The 16,746-nt window shown below is 42.0% G+C and overlaps 1 protein-coding gene across 1 annotated transcript; it reads right to left on the bottom strand.

The window, feature by feature from the left end:
* FAM81B (family with sequence similarity 81 member B) lies at positions 1–15,981 on the bottom strand. Its single transcript, XM_068667929.1, has 7 exons — positions 15,509–15,981; positions 13,457–13,575; positions 9,796–9,925; positions 7,777–7,883; positions 3,864–3,996; positions 2,657–2,852; positions 1–301 (listed from the first exon to the last, which is right to left on the bottom strand). The coding sequence occupies exons 1-7, from the start codon at positions 15,800–15,802 to the stop codon at positions 180–182; spliced, it is 1,101 nt and encodes a 366-aa protein (XP_068524030.1). The 5' UTR covers positions 15,803–15,981; the 3' UTR covers positions 1–179.
* Positions 15,982–16,746: the final 765 nt, after the last annotated feature.

Below are 16,746 nucleotides of genomic sequence, written 5' to 3'. Positions count from 1 at the left end.
ATTGGTATAAGCTGCTATTTTTGTGTCTGCACAATGTGATAAGTCACAAGAACATCCTGCAGGGACAGGAGGAAACGAAGGTGGGTGTGTCTAAAGACTGCTTCTTTTAATCCAGCTATGCTTCTCGCTGGAGAGAGCACCTGCAAGTGTTGATAAGGATTTGCTTTTGGAGTTAATTCTCATGGGAGGTCACTCGCTTTGTATCTTTGAGTGTCTTTCTTCATCTTCTTTTTTTCAAGCTTCAGCTTTGCGTTCTGTATTTGTTTGAGCAGCTCCAGAGACTCATGAATAGATTGAAATCCTGGCAGAAGAATAGGAACAATTAATTAAATAGTGGTTGCTTTCAATACACTAAGAGATTCTGTGTTGTTTTTTTTTTTTTTCCCTTTGCAGAGGTTTCTGACCCATGTGTAATTCAGAGCACATTAAACCCAACCTATTTATTTCATCATTTTACTGAATACCATAGACAGGTATTAGCAGTTGAGGTTGCAAACTCCTTGCTATAGGATTAGTATCTCCCAGTGCACTGGACAATGCCAAGCATGACAGAAGTAAACTGTAACTGACATATTTATGGTCTGGAGTTAAGAAAATGCTATGTCTGTGTTTAAAACCAAGGGTACTGTTAGCTTTTGAAGTGTAATGGTCTTCTGCTGAGCACTGATTTTTATTTTATTTATATATTTGAGTTTGCAGTCCTTATTTTGAATCAGACACTCCCGTCAATGTGCTTGGTAGCAGTGCCTTGAAGTACAGGTATGTGTGAGTGACCACATTTCTGCAGCACCCTTGGAGTCTGCAGACTGGGTTTAAGTGCTTGCCCAGCACATCTTACCCATCTTGTCCATCTTACAGCCCCACAGCTTGTAGCCAGCTGTGCAATTTCTGCTGGCCTGGCATCTTACTGAGAGAAACTCAGCATCTGCCATCAGATAACCAGCTGATACGTCGAAGGCAATAAAATGGCAAGACCGCCAATTTCAGGGAAACAGATGTAGGCACGGCTGATGTGCAGTCTGCCCACCTGCAGGCAGCAAGGTTTGTGTCATGAATCTCCAAGAGTTATAGCCACTATGAATAAAAATTACGTTTCATCTGAGATGGGCACTGTTTTTTCATACACAGCTGGGAGAGTGGGAGCTCAGCTTCACTTGCCATGTGTGCTTTGTATATAGCTATAGAAAAGAAATGGGAGTGTGCAGACGCAGTTATTTTTTCTTCTAAAAACAGAAGTACAAAGCACTTTTATTCAGCCATAGTACAATTAAACATTGTTGGTAAAGAATGGAAAATTAAGCTGCTGTTAGGTAGCTGTTTCCGTTTTGCAGTACCTTTCAAGTTACATTGAAAGGTAACTTTTATAAAATATAAAAGGTAAGTATAAAATATTTTATATTACATATAAAATTAATTCTTGTGCTCTTTTTTAAAAGTGCTTGCAATAACATGACAGTTCGTTATTTTTTTTTCTTTTTGAACACTTGTTTATCATGGATTAATTTTGACACTGCTACACACTAGATAGCGTTCAGTGAAATCACTGCATAGGGCTTAGAATTTCATAAATTCTGACCATGTCTGATTTCCAGGATGCTGATCTGTGCTAAAGCCCAAGCAGCTGTTGAGACCATTTATAAGCTGCTTCTGTGCCCTTCATACTGCTCTGCACCTCTTCAGTGGCCTTTTCTTCCCCAGGCTCATAGGTGGGCTGTGGAAAATGAAGGAATTGGAACTGCACGAAGGAGCTGGGGTCCTAGTTCACAGACAGCTTTGGAGATGAGAACCAGATGCTTGAGTTTCAAGTGAGAACATGTAAGATGTGAAGCACTTGTGTAATGACTTTCAGCCATCTGTTCCCTTGCAGAGATGGGCTGAGTGATTTTTCAGATAACCTGACATTTCCATTTTGTTTCCATTATCAGCTGCAAGTAGATGGTACTGCAATGGATTGAGCGACGCAGGGTAGTTTATGGCAGGCAGAATTGTCCTTTTGAAAGCCTTGTGCTTTGTGCCAGGTAAAGGACTGCTAATTGCTGCTGAAGGTTGAACAGCCAGAATCGGCTCAGATTGGTGCAGTGCTCATGTTCTCAGAATTACGTTTGAGATGGACATACTATAAGAAGCAGCCACTGTGAATTCAGCAGTGTTACCCAAATGCTTCCCCATTCATTTGTGTAAAGTGTGGCCCATGGAGTGTATTTGTTACACATCCAGGGGCCTCTTTCTCCAGCTGTTGTTAGCTGAGAGCAGGGCATAAGGGATGGAAATGATGGAGGTCATCAAACACATTCACAGGAGCAGGACCTGTGGGAGAAGGCAAGACTTGCACCTCCCAGCTAAGGTTAGTGACCCCGTGAGTGGAAGAAATAAGTACTCTAAAATATTTGGAAAGCTGGTTGTGAAATTGCCTTTTAAGTGTCCTTGCCATCAGACCCTCAGGAAAAGACAACAGCCGTGTGTGAATGTTGTGCTGGCTGCCGGCGGTGCAGGTGGGCTGACCCAGACACCTAGAAATGACACCTCGCTAACTGGGGCTCAGGAGAGAGAAAGTCCTGTTAAGGTCTTTCTCCCTTTGCCAGAAAGTATTTTCTGCAGCAGTAAGTCACTGTACACATTTATTTAAAAAATGAACTACGTTAAAGATCATTCTCACCTGATCTGTATTCGTTTTGGATTTCCTCGAGCTCCTTCCAGACCTGTCTTTCAAATCTGGTGATTCTTGCGTGCAGGTTGTTTTCATCACTTCTCATCTGGTTCAACTCTTGTTTGTATTCCTCTGGTTTCTCTGTCTGTTCTAGCTTTAGTGACAGAAGCAGAAGCTTTTCCTCTATTTTCTTTTCTGCTGCTTCCTTTAAATGCAGAGAAGAAGTTCACGGTAAGGTGCTTTCAGTATGCCCACCACTAACCTGACACCTGGCATCCTTGAATCCAGTCAAGTTTTGCTGCTTCATCCCAGGAGTAACAGCACTGCAGGAGTGCAGGTGAGTTCTGGTACCCCGGAGGGAATGACAATCCTCTCCTCCCCAACACACTAGAACAGGGGAAAGGGCTGGGCCAGGACAGAGGTGATTTTATTATTTCATTTATTCATTTATTTTGGTCAAAACCCTTGGGTCTTGTTGCTCAGAGGCTCCTGTAGGCCCAGGGTCTGCCTCTCAGGGAAGGTATCTGCAAATATGGCAGGCTTGTTTGAACCTGAACAGGGCTTGGGGTGGTGCTGGCAACATACTCTGGGCATCCCTGGGGGCTGAGCTGTTTTTTTTTCAGGGAGGAGATGCCCAGAGGACCACTGGCTGCTCCACAGCACTGCATTCACACAGCAGTAAATGCTCTCCTTGTTCTCAATGTGGTCTTTTGATCAGCTCTCCTCATCCCGGCACTGAGACGTGGTGATCATATTTTAATCAGTTTTGAACTCTGAGGCTGAGCATATAACTGCATATTTCAAAGGAGGGAAAGCTTCTCAAGCTGTGGAGGAATTAATTAAAAGGCACTGGTCCTGTGCCAAGCGCTAACTGCTGCTGCGGAATCCAAACTCGCTGCATTTTAATGTACCAACCGCAGTATGGCGATGGGGTGTCTATATTTAAAACCAGGCAGAATTTGCATAGAAGATCCCTTACTATTCTCAGCTTGTCAATGAATAAAAACTTGATGTTCAGTGGTGGCACTGGTGCTCATTTTGGGTCAGGAAACCACTGCCTTAGGTACACCGGGGTTACATGAAAGGGAAGAGTTACCATAACCAAGGAAAAGTGCATTTCCCAGGTTGCTGGGAGTTTTGTCAGAGACACTAAAAAGCCACTTGGACAAGCCCCAAACCCTGCCCAGGGGATGCTCCCAGTGGAGGAAAGCCTTACCAGCCTCTCCTTCATGGCATTCAGCAGCTGGTGCCTGTGCTGGGCTTGGTCCTCCGAGCGTGTCAGCTGCGCTTCTGTCCACTTCTGCTGGTGCTGCATCTGATCTTTGACGTCGCTTAGAATGCTTGTCAACCTGAAATCATCATTATTGATTTATTTATTTATTTTTAGCAATGAGACTTAAGGTTTAGTCAGTATTATGGGGGAGTCTTGAGTCATTTGAGTAAATCAAGTTACTCCAAACCTCCTCGGTATTTTCCCAAGAAGGCCTAAGCTCAGTAATTTTAGTAATCCTTAACTTGGAGGTTGTGCATACATGCCAAAATGTGATTTATCCAGTGCAGTCTAATTTAGGAAAATACCCGAGGGCTGAAAAATGGATTTTCGACTTGAATGATCTTTATTTGAACTGCATGAAGAAACGACACTCTCCCACTGGACACCATCTTTGTAGCTGAGCATCACGGGGATCAGCCAAACCCCTTGTGGTCTGAAAATCAAGTTCAAAAGGATCAAAGAAGTTTGTGAGTAAAAGTTTACAAACACAATGCGGTTGTCTTTGAACCAGCAGCTGGACAGAAATCTGAAGGCCCCCCCAGTGCAGGCAGCACCTGGAGACATGGCAGGCCAGAGGAGCCAACAAACGTCACTTGTACCAAATACACAAGCCCTCAGGCTAGAGAACTGTATGGTTTAGACTTTGTTTTTCTCATGCTGCAGCTTGTAATTTATAACATGAGCCATGACGAGACGTGAATTTAGGTCAAAGTTTAGTCATGCATCTAAATTTTCTTGCTTATGCAGGTGACCTGAGTTCACAGAAAAATTTGATGTGGTGGTATTAATTTCTTACACATACTTTCATGCAAACTGTGACCACTTGAAATTTACTTGGGCTGAATTACGGATCAACTGCTTGGCAACACTGCAGAAACCAACAGTAAAGAGCAGGATTTTATAACCAGACTTCATGCTTAAAGTACTTGTAATACTTAATAGCACTTCTCAAAAGGGTGTTTGAGTGAAATCGTTTTTTTATAGCAAGGGATTGATAACAATTTTGCATCAGTCTAATGAAGCGATAATTACCATCAGCAGCCAGTGTAAATGTACGAAACAAATTAATGATGACAGAATTTCCCTAAGTGATACGTGTCTGCAGTTTGTTTGCTATGGATAGCGTCTTACCGAGATTGTGTACACAAACAGCTGTTAGGCCAGTTTATTATTCATTTTAATAATTCTAAGTTTTGTGGTTTTTTTTTTTTTTAACATTAGAAATTTGAAATATTGATTTTTGTCATTTATAGCCCTTACATGCATATGCAAACATGCACACACTTTACTTCCTGGAGTACTAGCCTTTGCTTTTGAGAAAATAAGATGATACTGTGATATGATGCTGGTGATACAGACCACTGTTTGATCTGTGTAGTTTATGGTGGGTAGGAGAGGTAGAGTGAGCCTTCCTCAGACCTAGCAGAGCGAGCCACCTGGCTGGAATAGCACAAGTTGCCATCTGAACCCTGCTTTGGAGGGGGGTGGTAGGGATGGAGTTAGGGCTCAATCAAAGCCACTACTACCTGCTCTGAGGTTATTGAGAGCAAATTTGAGGTCAGTAAGCAAGCTGCTAATTGCAAGAGTTGTAGTTCTGCTCAACCAGCAGATCAGGCAATAACAGGGCTGCTACCTCGTCAGATAGAACTTTTGTGTAGTTAATCACTGATTTTCATCCTTGAGGCATAAAATGAGGTACGATGATGCTGTTTTGTTAGCATTACTGAAAAAAAATATTGATCGATCTCATTTTAATTGGTAAAGTGGAATTAAGCACGTATGACTATTGATGGTCAGCTTTGTTCAAAGGTTAAAAATCAAATTCTGTGTGGGGAGTAAGATATGCAGATGGCCTGTGACTTTGCTCTGCATGCTCTGAACTTGGGAAAAAAAGGAATTAAAAGGATTTAAACTTAAAAATGAATTATTTGAGACCAGTGTTTAGGCAAGTTGGAAAATGTGGCAAAAACGTGGTGGTTAAGCAGCACCCTGTTTTGCTCCACTGGAACGCTTCTTCAATTGCCATCCCTCCCACATGGAGCTCACACAATTACATCTCAGGGGAGCAAGAGAGACCACAGATTTGCCTAGTCTCTGGTCCAGCAGATCCCTGAAATATTAATAAAGGGATATTTGTGGATATTTAGTAGGAGCATATTCCAGCAGAGCTACAATAAATCTGCATGCATGAGACTAAATCTATTGATGAGTGAGCTGGCTTTGCTATGGATACTACAGATATTCCTAAGCTAACTGGCCTGGAGAGATAAGCATCCAGTCCCCTGATGGTGAAGGTCCACATTACCTAGGGAGTCCTGAAACACTTTAAAAATTCATCAGGTTCTCAGTAACAGTATCAGTCTGCACTTCCACAAGACAACTGCCAGACTGCAAAAACTGCTGGTTGGAGACAGCTGCGTGTCAGCTGAAAAGGCAGCTCTGGGCTTCCAAGCTGATCTAAACATGCCAGCGTGCGAGTGGAAGCTCTAGTCTGTTCCAGCAAAAGAGGTTAAATTTAATTTCAGCTCTTTAAAAAGTAAGCATAAATCTGGTAGAATTTTAAAGGTGCAATATGGGAAAAGACAGACATATTTCCCAAAGAGCATGCTATTTTAATTAAATATGATATTAACTGGAATAGAATCTCAGCATTTTGATAAATAAGCCTTTTGGATTTCATGTTAAAAGACCGACTGCAAGTACATCTCAGGACCTTGAAAGCCATCCCTTTCAGCTTCCTATTTCTGTTGACAGTTTCAGTAAGCTCTAATTAACTTTTGAGAATCTCAGCATTTACTTCAATTCAGTTTTCCGATTTCCTTCTTTTCTGGCATTGTTCCCTGTTTCTTTCCCTCTTATTTTGTTTTTATTTCCCATTCCTCTCACTTTGTCTTGATTCATATTCTCTGTTCTCCATCGCTCTGTAATTCTTCCTTGTTTATTTCCCCACTTTAATTCATTCCCAATTTTATCTGTTATTTCCCCATTGATCCCTACTTCTTTTCCTTTCCTCTTGACAGGAACATTTTTACATTTAAAGCTCTAGCATATTTTTAACTCTGAATGCAATTCAGATAAATCATCATTCAAATACCTCAACATTTTAAGGAGTGGGTCTATTCCCTCTGAAATACTGTTATTGCAGTATTATTATAATTAAATTTTCATCTACTTGTGCTGGTTCTGCTTTTAATGCTGGGCTGTTCTGCATTGTCCTGAATATGGATGCTGCATACTTTCATTCATTGCATCCCTCAATGGCGCTCCCTCTTCTCTAAAACTCATCGGGTTCAAAATGACACTGTGGAAGTACTTTTGCAGCTAGAATAGGAGAAATATCCCTCATAAGAAAGAAACAGTAAATTGCAAATCCAAGGGCACATGAAGCTATGCACCTGCTTCAGCCCTTGGCTACCATCCCTTGCTTGTCCCTGCCACCTCCCTCCATCAGCAGCACCCCCGCCCCTGGCTCCTCTCTCAGAAACGGGCAAACTGAGCAAATGCATAAAGAAAATGTCTTCTGCGCATTAGGCAAGTCACAAATTAGCCGCAATTATAATGGTAAATAGCGTCTTTGTATTTGGTGCCTTTCTCTTAAGCGTGGAGAGGTAATTGGCTTCATACCTTTCTTCTTACAAGGTGGCATTTAGTGCCTCATTGTAACAATTAGCTTGCAAGACAATGTACTTTCATTATGTATTTTCATTATTTTATAGCATAGATCTTCATTAACCTTCTTGTAGTGTTTTGAATGGATGTTAATTAATGGGTTTGTTTTGCTGTTTCATAGCAACCTGTTCATCATACTAAAGAATCTAGGGTGAATTATAATAATGAAAAACCCTCCATCACCTACTTGAAATCCAGAAGTTGCAATTTGTGATGCTGATCTCCCTGGACTGTCTTTAAATTTGAGCTTTGATCAGGGTTGGAAGCCTCTATCTTGCCTAATAGCTGCATTACCTAATGAGAATTCAACAGAGAACACCTTTATGAGCCAGACTATAAGCACTTATATTTAAATATGTATTATGATTGCAAGAGTGGAAAAAACAAAAAACAAAAAAACAAAAACAAAAACAAAACAAAACAAAAAAGCAAACAAACAAAAAAAACAGCTAATATGAAGAGCTCTGAACTCTCTCACAAATAATTACACTCAGCAAAGACAGACTTGAGCTCAAAGTCACCAAGGCTGCAAGACCAATGTCAAAGTCTTTGTGGAGACGGACTTTGCAATTAAATTCAGGGATATTCACCTATTTATCTTTTGTGCACATTTGTATCCAACACCAATTGGGCTCCTTCTCACCTGGAGCAGAGAAGGGAGGAGAGTCAGCATCTCTGGGTGACACAGAGGCCGTGCCCACTATGTAAAGGGATGCTGGATGCTCAGATGCTTTTGGAAGGTGTAGGACAGAGTGATGCAGGAGGCTGGGATCCGCCAGAAACCCATGTCTTGCGTGGCCTCACCCTCCATGAGCTTCAGCAGCACAGCCTGGGCCAAGGCACTTACTGCTGCATGCAGATGCTTGATCCCAAAAGGCAGTCTGACCCGATGGGCTTGTGACTCAGCCTGCCTTCCCCAATTTATTAATAATTTAGAGGGGATGCTAAATCCCAGCATTGTTCCTCGGTGATTTTACACTAAATGAGGCCAGAAAACACCCTGGTGAGAAGATGCCCCCAACTATTTGGTAGCTGTGGCACATCCATGTCAAAAGATTGCCACCAAGGACTCATTACGCTGTCTTGGTACCTTATTTTTTTGCAACAGAATGTGGCTCTTTTTTCAGTTCTTTCCTTTGCTTCTGTCCTGCTGTCACATAAGAATAACTTTTCCCACTTCACCTGAGAAAGCATCATGCCTCGTGTCTCTGCTGCTTTGTGTACCATTGCACATGACTCTGACATGCACATCCCCATTCCCAGGAAGGAAGAACATTTTTACATGTATTCAAAGAGACAGATGTCCAAATAGTGTCTTATAATAGAATTCCAGGTAAAATACCTTCATTTAAACTGTCACAGGTAATTTTAACTTCTAGAATAGGATGCATGGATAGGCAAGGTACAAAATGACTGGAACTTGTCCTGTGCAGCAGAAGATGAAGTCAAAACATGATAATGACTTTATACTGGATACCAAGTGCATGAGACTCTGAATGTCCTATACCTGCTCCCAGGCTCAGTCCCAGTGGGCACAGACAACATTTAGTTTGGGGCAGGAGCAGAGGAGCGTGTCATGCTGCATGCTCAGAAAGCCAAACTTCCCTGTGAAGTTGGACTCATGCAAAATTTTATTGCTAAGGCTCCTGATTCTGTCAGAGGATCTAAAACTGCTACTGGGTGCAGAGAACCTGTCACAAGAAGAGACTGGTTCAGAGGAATTGTATGCAGTAACAGCTGTTATTTGTTGTTGGCTTATGCTTTTATGGAGAAAAAATAAATAAATTTTAAATTCAATGTTGTATTTTCAAAACCTTTTGTGATACTGCCAACATTTACATGGAATTGGACATGCTATTAGATACCTTCCTGCCACCACCTTAAAACTGAAGGAAAACCAGCTGAACTTTCCAGGTGCACTTAAAAGAGTGTCGTGATTTTTTTCAAGGGTCTTGTAAATTATGTTGAGAAACTGTAAAGGGTCTTTAATGATCTGAGTATCCCAAGTCCTATAATATTTGTATTATCTGTTATTAGTCTACATCTATTAAAAAGGCTACTTAATTTGTATTTAAAAAAAATAATAATCCTGTCATATAAGCACTGAATCCATTGTTAATGTTGGTCAGCAGAGGACGAGAGGAAGCTCTCCATATACCCATAGTCACCACTCCTCAGGTATTTCACCATGGGCTTCTGCACTCACCATCTTCTCAAAGCCGCTCACTGAATACTTGAGGGTAGAGTGAAGGCTGCAAATCTCCTTATCGATCTTCTGGACCTCATGCCTGATAATGCTGATGTCTCCTGATAGCTTTGCAATACTTGCCTCGCATCTGCAATTAGAGACAAGAGATCTACATGGAGACATGTGAGAACAGACAGTGTTGGGGAAGATCAATTTTGGAGCCACTACAGGCAAAAACCTTTCTGTTTTACAGGAAGCATTTGTCACTTTGTATTTAAACTCCTTCAGGTGCATTCACAAAAATATCTTGTCATGTGTGAAGTAGACAAATAAAGGATTTGAGAGTAACAGCACTGATTAATAGCCAAATGCCTAAAATTCAATGATCTTCCCTTTTCAGCTTCTGTCTTCATTGCACCTGTACATATTGCATATGCACAATGTATATACATGTATATTTACATATATGCTTTTTCTTTGTTTGTTTTCCATAGGAGGAAGATTATTTTGTTAGCTTATCTGTAAATATTCACATAACATTGTAAAAATATTCAAATTGAGCAAGAAGATGCAGTCTTGTGCTTCTGCACCACTCCTCTGGGAGGAGAGGAGTGACAGAGTTCCCCCCTGCACATGTGCCCCCCCAGGAGCAAGCTCCAGTGTGAGCAGCATTAAAAACAAAATTATGGCAACAAATATCCTAATCAATTCTGTGTGTGCATTACACGAAGTACTGCACCTCTTAACATTAAAAAAAAAAAAAAAGAAGAAATTGAATAACAAAAACAGCTAAGTTTTAAAATGCCAGAGGAATTATCCTCCAAAAAGGATAATTCACAGAATAAAGCCAGTGCTGTTGACAAGTAAAGGATGTCAAGAGAAATTGTGGCAGTTCAAATAGACTGTCATCTCCTGATGATGCTGAGATATTGTGACACTCCTACAGTGCCTTCACATCAAGCAAATTGAAGAAGCTTCTGCAGATAACAGAGGCTTTGTACATGCACAGATGGAATGAGGCTGCCCTGGAGATGCAGTGTGGGATTAATGCGCCAGGGTCGGAGCAGCATGGACCCCTTGGAGGTGTAGCCACCAAAGTCCATCTCCCCATGAACTGTGTGCTGTGCACGGCATAGCTCTGTGCCTTGCTGTGGTTTGGTGGCTTGAGTCCGGCAGCGAATGGGGTGAGGCTGAAAAGAGCCAGTGTTTATAAGCAGTCAATATTTATAAGAAGCGGTGCTTTCTTTTTTCAGTTGATTGACTTATTTTTGTTGCTCTAATACATGATCCCATTCCCAAAGGAATTATTGTTTCAATATATTTTACGAATTTAAACACAAATAAAAAATATAGCTGGTGTGAGATGTTAGCTGATGATGTTGAAGGCTGTTTTTTTTCAGTCACTGCTATTTGACACATCAATATTTACATAGTGTAGAAATGCAGTCAGAATGTCTCAGAGTCAATGGACAACTGCCCTAGTATTTGGCAAGAGGTCTTCATCTGTCTTTCAGGGAAAGACAGAGAGGGAGAAAAGAGTGAGACAAATTGAATTATAAAAGCTAATCCACATTAATCCTTTACATGTGGCAGAAAACGGGGAAGAATCATCTTCCGTGAGAAAGAGCATTGGTCCACTAAGCTTTATTTCATCCTAGATACTCTTGGATTAAGGTGAGGCTGCAAATCAATAGGAAAACTGTCATTGCAAGTTTGCAGTGGGAAGATGTCTATTAATTCAAAAAAAATGTGAAATACGTGTATGCACCTTATGTCTGCAGCCACTCTGGGCTGTACTTGCTATACACAGCAATTGCTTATCCTGAGACTGAAGAAACACGAAGAACCCACATATACCATATAAACATAAATGGGACCTTAAGACTTAGCTTTCATCCTAAAAAGATGATGATGCTGTTGACTTCACGGTAATCCTAACACGTGGTTCCATCTGTGTCTTTTAGGATCCTGCCCTGCACCAAGCACCAGTAAAGCTTTGTCCAAAGCCAGTGCCCACATAGCAGCAGCTCCTGTCCCGTGGTGAGGGCTGCATGTGGACAGGGAGGGCCAAGGAAGGCAGCTCATGGGGGGCGATGCTGTGGGTCCCCAGAGGAGCCCCACCTCCTTGTTATTCTGCTTGGATTTTTATTTTGTGCAAGTGGAAGTGGGCCTTTTTTTTTTTTTTGTCTCTCCAGATTTTTTTTTTCCTGCTCTCCCTTCATGTGTTTGCTTTTTCTGCTGCAGGCCAGTGATCCAGCACAGAAAATGGGAGTGAGCCTCAGTGCACCTGGCATGAGCAATAGGGAAATGCTGGGAAAGAGTAGTGAGACACATCACATGCTGAATATTACAATTGTGCCAAAAGCATATTGTCTGTAAAGCCTGCCCATCTGAATCTGAGAACAGTAAGAGAAAGAAAATCTTGCAGGATCTCCTCCTACTTCCTTCCAACGCGAATCAGCCACAAGGTTAAAAAAAAAAAAAAAAACTTTTTTTTTTTTTTTTCTATTTTCCTGCCAACTGTGGATGTATTGGCTTCAGCTTCTAGTTCTGGATTCTTGAGCCTTTCTTCATCAGTTTTGGAGTAGTTCAGCCTTCAGCACCCTATGATTTTTTTCTCGTTCTCCCAGTAGCTATACATGGAAATGAAGACATCTCTGGATTTTCATTTTTAGAAACTATACATAGATGTGTACTTGTCTTGGCCAGAAATTTTCCTCATCCCACCACTACATTCCTGGTTCTTCTTTACACTGCATCAAGTTTTCACTTCAGAAAGGGAACTCTGGACCCAGCACAGCATTCTAGTACCAATCTCTGTGCCAAGCACAGAGCTATCAAAATCTCCCTATTGATCGCTGGTCCAAGACCATATTCCTAGCATTTCTGATACTGCTTCATTGTGAGAACTCACAGTCAGTTATTTACCTAACACACTCCCCAAACTTTTCAAGGAGCATTCAGGAGTGGAGCACTCCCTCAATGGGTTTATAAAATGCATTTTTTATAAACCAGCCCCCATGGCCCCTGATCCAGGACTTTCTCTGAGAACTGATGATTTGGTGTTATCTACAAATATCATCAATATATCAATCAGTAGTGATTTTATATGAAAAGCATATCAGTGGCCTCTGGAGAAACAAGCAAAAAAACATTAGAAACATGCTGGTTCTTCAAGGGACTTTCTTTCTTAAAGGCAACTTTTTCCAATATATTGGTTTAGAGAGCTCCTAATCCATGTATTCCCTTGATATCACACATCAGAGTTTTGTTTTCTCATTGTTTTAATCATATTATTTAAATGACCCGTGGAAGTCCACCTTCAAAGGAAGAAATAAAGCTTGCTCAGAAAGCCCCACCTTCCAAGAGAGGAAGTGAGGAACCCTACACCACCTCCTAGTGAAACAACAGGAAGGCTTCAACTACAACAGCTGAAGGCTAGCCAGACTGGGGAAGGATAAATTCTCTACAGTCTTAAGTGTGTGATGAAGAATGAGACGGGACAACATAGTTATTTTTCCCCCCTGGCTTGATAATTTTACTACCATGGACAATGCACAGCACAGATCTGGCACTAAAATGGAGATATGAGTGCAAAGTACATTCATGCCCGCTCTGAACTCGCTTTGCAGAAGCTGACTAACAGAGGTGAAAAAGGGGGCTGTTGTTTATTCCTTACCTTGCCACTCTTCCACGCAGGTCTCCAAGACTCTGGATGTATTTATGGTCCAGGCTTTGAACAGCAAAATTAGTTTGTGCTGTGGCACCATCCCTTGTTCTTATTTGCCTCTCCAAAACCTGTAAATTCAAGATCTTTAATGCACTATGGGCTTTCTACATTATTTATTTATTTATTTGTTTTTAAATAAGGGTCAGACATGAAACAGAGTGTCAAACAGATCCCTCCCACCCATGCCATAGATGCGCAAATGCTTGTCTCTTCCCTGACGCTCCTCACTCGGCTTGCTTGGGGAAGCATCCCCTAACACACTGTCTGGCACAGAACAGTGCCCACAGGACATGGGCCTGCTGTTAAAAACACTGAAAACACACCCGTCCAGCCCCAAATGTGCACGCAGGTCAGCTGCTGCTCAGTGTCTCCTCCAGGCCCATCTTGCGGCCTTGTATCAGATTTACTGCCCTGGAGGATCTGTGTGTGCCACCAGAACTAATTTTAGGCAGTCTTTGGGGAGCTACCATCACCTTGTACAGACAGAAAGCTGAGGGAGCGAGGAATGCCCCAAATGCCCTGGTTTTACTGCTCGGGTTGAGAGGAGAGGCCTGGCGCTGACGTTTCGGCGTAGCACAGCACGCCTGCTGCTCACCGCAGAGCTGCCACCCCACATCCCACCAGCACCTCCAGTCAGAGGATCAGGAACACCAAATTCGTTAAGGTTGCGACCATTTTCCACTAATTACTTTGATGCAGCAGCAGGCTTTTCCAGCTGTGGCAGAGGGATGTGTTTCCCCATCTTCAGCTTCACTCCTGTGGCAGCAGCATGCCAGTGTCTTCCCCAGAGCAGAATCTCCTTTTTCTGAAGGATATTCTTCCTGCTTTCAGGAAGACTTGGAGTATGCCGGTCACATTCCTGTGGATCCCCTTGTTTCTTTACAATGCTTGAGAGATGGTCATTGCTCAACCGCTCTAATTTGCTATATGCCTGGAGCAGTTCTCCCAAATTGTACTGATCCTCTGGTGGCTGTGACTGACAGGTCTCACCGTGCTGCTTTCTGTGCTTTACACTCAGCAAATCCTCACTGCCTCACAACAAATCCTCACATACAAAGCAAACACACACCTGAGATTAGGACCTAAATAAGAGTGATTTACAACCATGGAAAACGATTAGACTAAGAAAGCTGATAACATCTTGGGTGTTTTTCTCATAGAACAGCCCTGATCTCAGGTGAGCCAAGATTCCATATTTGATAAGACAAATGCACTACATGTCAAATACTTCTGCAAGTATGTGAAAAACAAAATTTTGAATTTAGTGGCATTTGGAGGACATTTAACTCTTCAAAGGATTAAAAAAATCTCTTGAGAATTCTATTTCATGATGTTTTTGTACTGTACACCTTTGTCCAAGAAGAAAAGCCAAAAAGTCTTGTTAAATTACACATATAAATTTGTCAAATAACCACAAATAATCAAACATATTTAGTCAGAATAAATAAATAAATAAATCATCACATGTATTTCTAGTACAGAATTGTCAGTCAGTTCAAAGTGTGACCTGATCCTTCATCCCAGTTTTAACTGAGTTTTGTGAAATGTTTCAACGTCTGATTTTGTTTGCATACATAATTTATGTAAGCTATAGATGCATCTGCACCTATAAATCTCAGTAAAATGAAATCTGAGCCTTCATATTCTATGTTAGATGAAAATGTAGTTTACTCATTTCTCTTGAATTCAGTCTCCCACACTCCAACAAAACAGAAAGCAAACGGAATCTGAACCTTTCAGTTAGAGGAAAGCAACCCCAAAACTCATTAATCTGCTCATTATTTTGCTTTACTTTCCAATTGTGTTTCTTATTTCTCCTACTCCCCTCCCTTCTGTTTTTGCCAGGAACTGAAAGTGCCACTACGTGAGAAAAATCAGAATTTCCCTAAAACACAATGCTCATGCTAAGGACTTTTCTGCCCATGAAGCCAGCATTAGAGATGCGCAGAAACTAGCATTTTCCCTAGCATTAGCACGGGAATAGTCCTCAGCATGTGTTACCTCTATGTCCTGGCAGAGCTTCTGAACCATTCCTGCAATGGTCTGGACATGGTTTTCCAGCAGCTGCCGGGCAGCGGTCTCCCTGTGCTGATATCCTGTGCTCTCCTGGAGGTAGGAGACAATGTCGTCCTTGAGTCGGAAGGCCTGGTGGAGGAGGAAGGCTGTGGTCCTCTCCTGGCTGGAGAGCCTCTCCTCCAGCCGCCGCATCTTGTCTCTGGGACCAGGAGCAGGGGACACGTTTCTCCTGCGAACACCAGAAAGCCTGGGTTTGGCAGCTTTTAGGTAAAAAAACATACAGCCCAAGGACCTGGATTCATTTTTTTCGGTGAGGACAATGGCGTGGCCTTTATAAAGCTAGATTAGAAGAGAAAGTTCCCGGTGAGGTGTTAGTGGCTGGGATATGATGTGCAAGGTAGGCGAAGGAAGGGTGACTGAGGGGTCCCATAAGCCTGAGGATTCACAGTGCTTCCATAACATATCATCATGGAGATCCTCATTTTAACCTCTTCCTCCTCTGTTTTAAACTAAGGCAAAAACAAGCACAATCAGAGGCCGCCCTTGGTAGCAGCCTGGTAAACTTTGCTGGTGCAGAGCAGTCCCCAAAATGTGTGCTGGCTTGGAGCAGGCAGGCAGAGCTCACAAGTCCTTGGTTTGGTGTTGCCCTGCAGTGCTTACACCTACCAGCTGGAAAGAAGTCTGCACACCTGATGGTTTTCTTACAGCTACCTGCTCCCCATCCGCCCACCAAAACCCAGGGGAATGAGTCCTGGGCTCGAATATACCCAGTGAAACTGCATATAAATATAGAAGAGAGGGGGAGAGGAAGGATGTTGGGTGGATCTGAAACTGACAGGTACAGAATGAAGCTTCATGCAGATAGGAACAGTCTGGAGCTTGAGGGAAACCGGAGCCACTGGCTACTGCTGTGTAAAAAAAAAAAAAAAAAAAGCCAGAGAAATTTAATTACTGTAGAACCTCAGGTTTGCATGTTATACAGAAAGTGAAGGTTGTTCTATGTCCTAAATTTAAGCCGATGGTATATTTTTTATGCTTTCAGTGTTGTGTGAAATACTCCTACGTCATAAAATTTAGCTAAAACCCTTAGCTTAATGATGAGGAAAAAATACCCAGTTAGCCAGTTGGGAAAGAAATCACAGCATCAGAGAATGGTTTGGGTTGGAAAGGACCTCACAGATCTTCTAATACACACAGACACACACAGACACACACAGACACAC

Source organism: Anas acuta, chromosome Z (assembly GCF_963932015.1).
Source record: "Anas acuta chromosome Z, bAnaAcu1.1, whole genome shotgun sequence".
In the NCBI taxonomy this organism is placed as follows: Eukaryota; Metazoa; Chordata; class Aves; order Anseriformes; family Anatidae; genus Anas; species Anas acuta.
Note: the sequence above shows the minus strand (reverse complement) of the source record. Positions and strands in the feature narration are given on the sequence as shown.

What these genes read in the sequence shown, in the direction of transcription:
- FAM81B (XM_068667929.1), bottom strand. Translation starts at nt 15,802, where the DNA reads ATGTTTTTTTACCTAAAAGCTGCCAAACCCAGGCTTTCTGGTGTTCGC. An exon ending in CTGCGTGGAAGAGTGGCAAG is followed by an intron (nt 9,926 to 13,456) that starts GTAAGGAATAAA and finishes CTCTAATTGCAG; the next exon opens with ATGCGAGGCAAGTATTGCAA. An exon ending in TTGCAACTTCTGGATTTCAA is followed by an intron (nt 3,997 to 7,776) that starts GTAGGTGATGGA and finishes TGATGATTTCAG; the next exon opens with GTTGACAAGCATTCTAAGCG.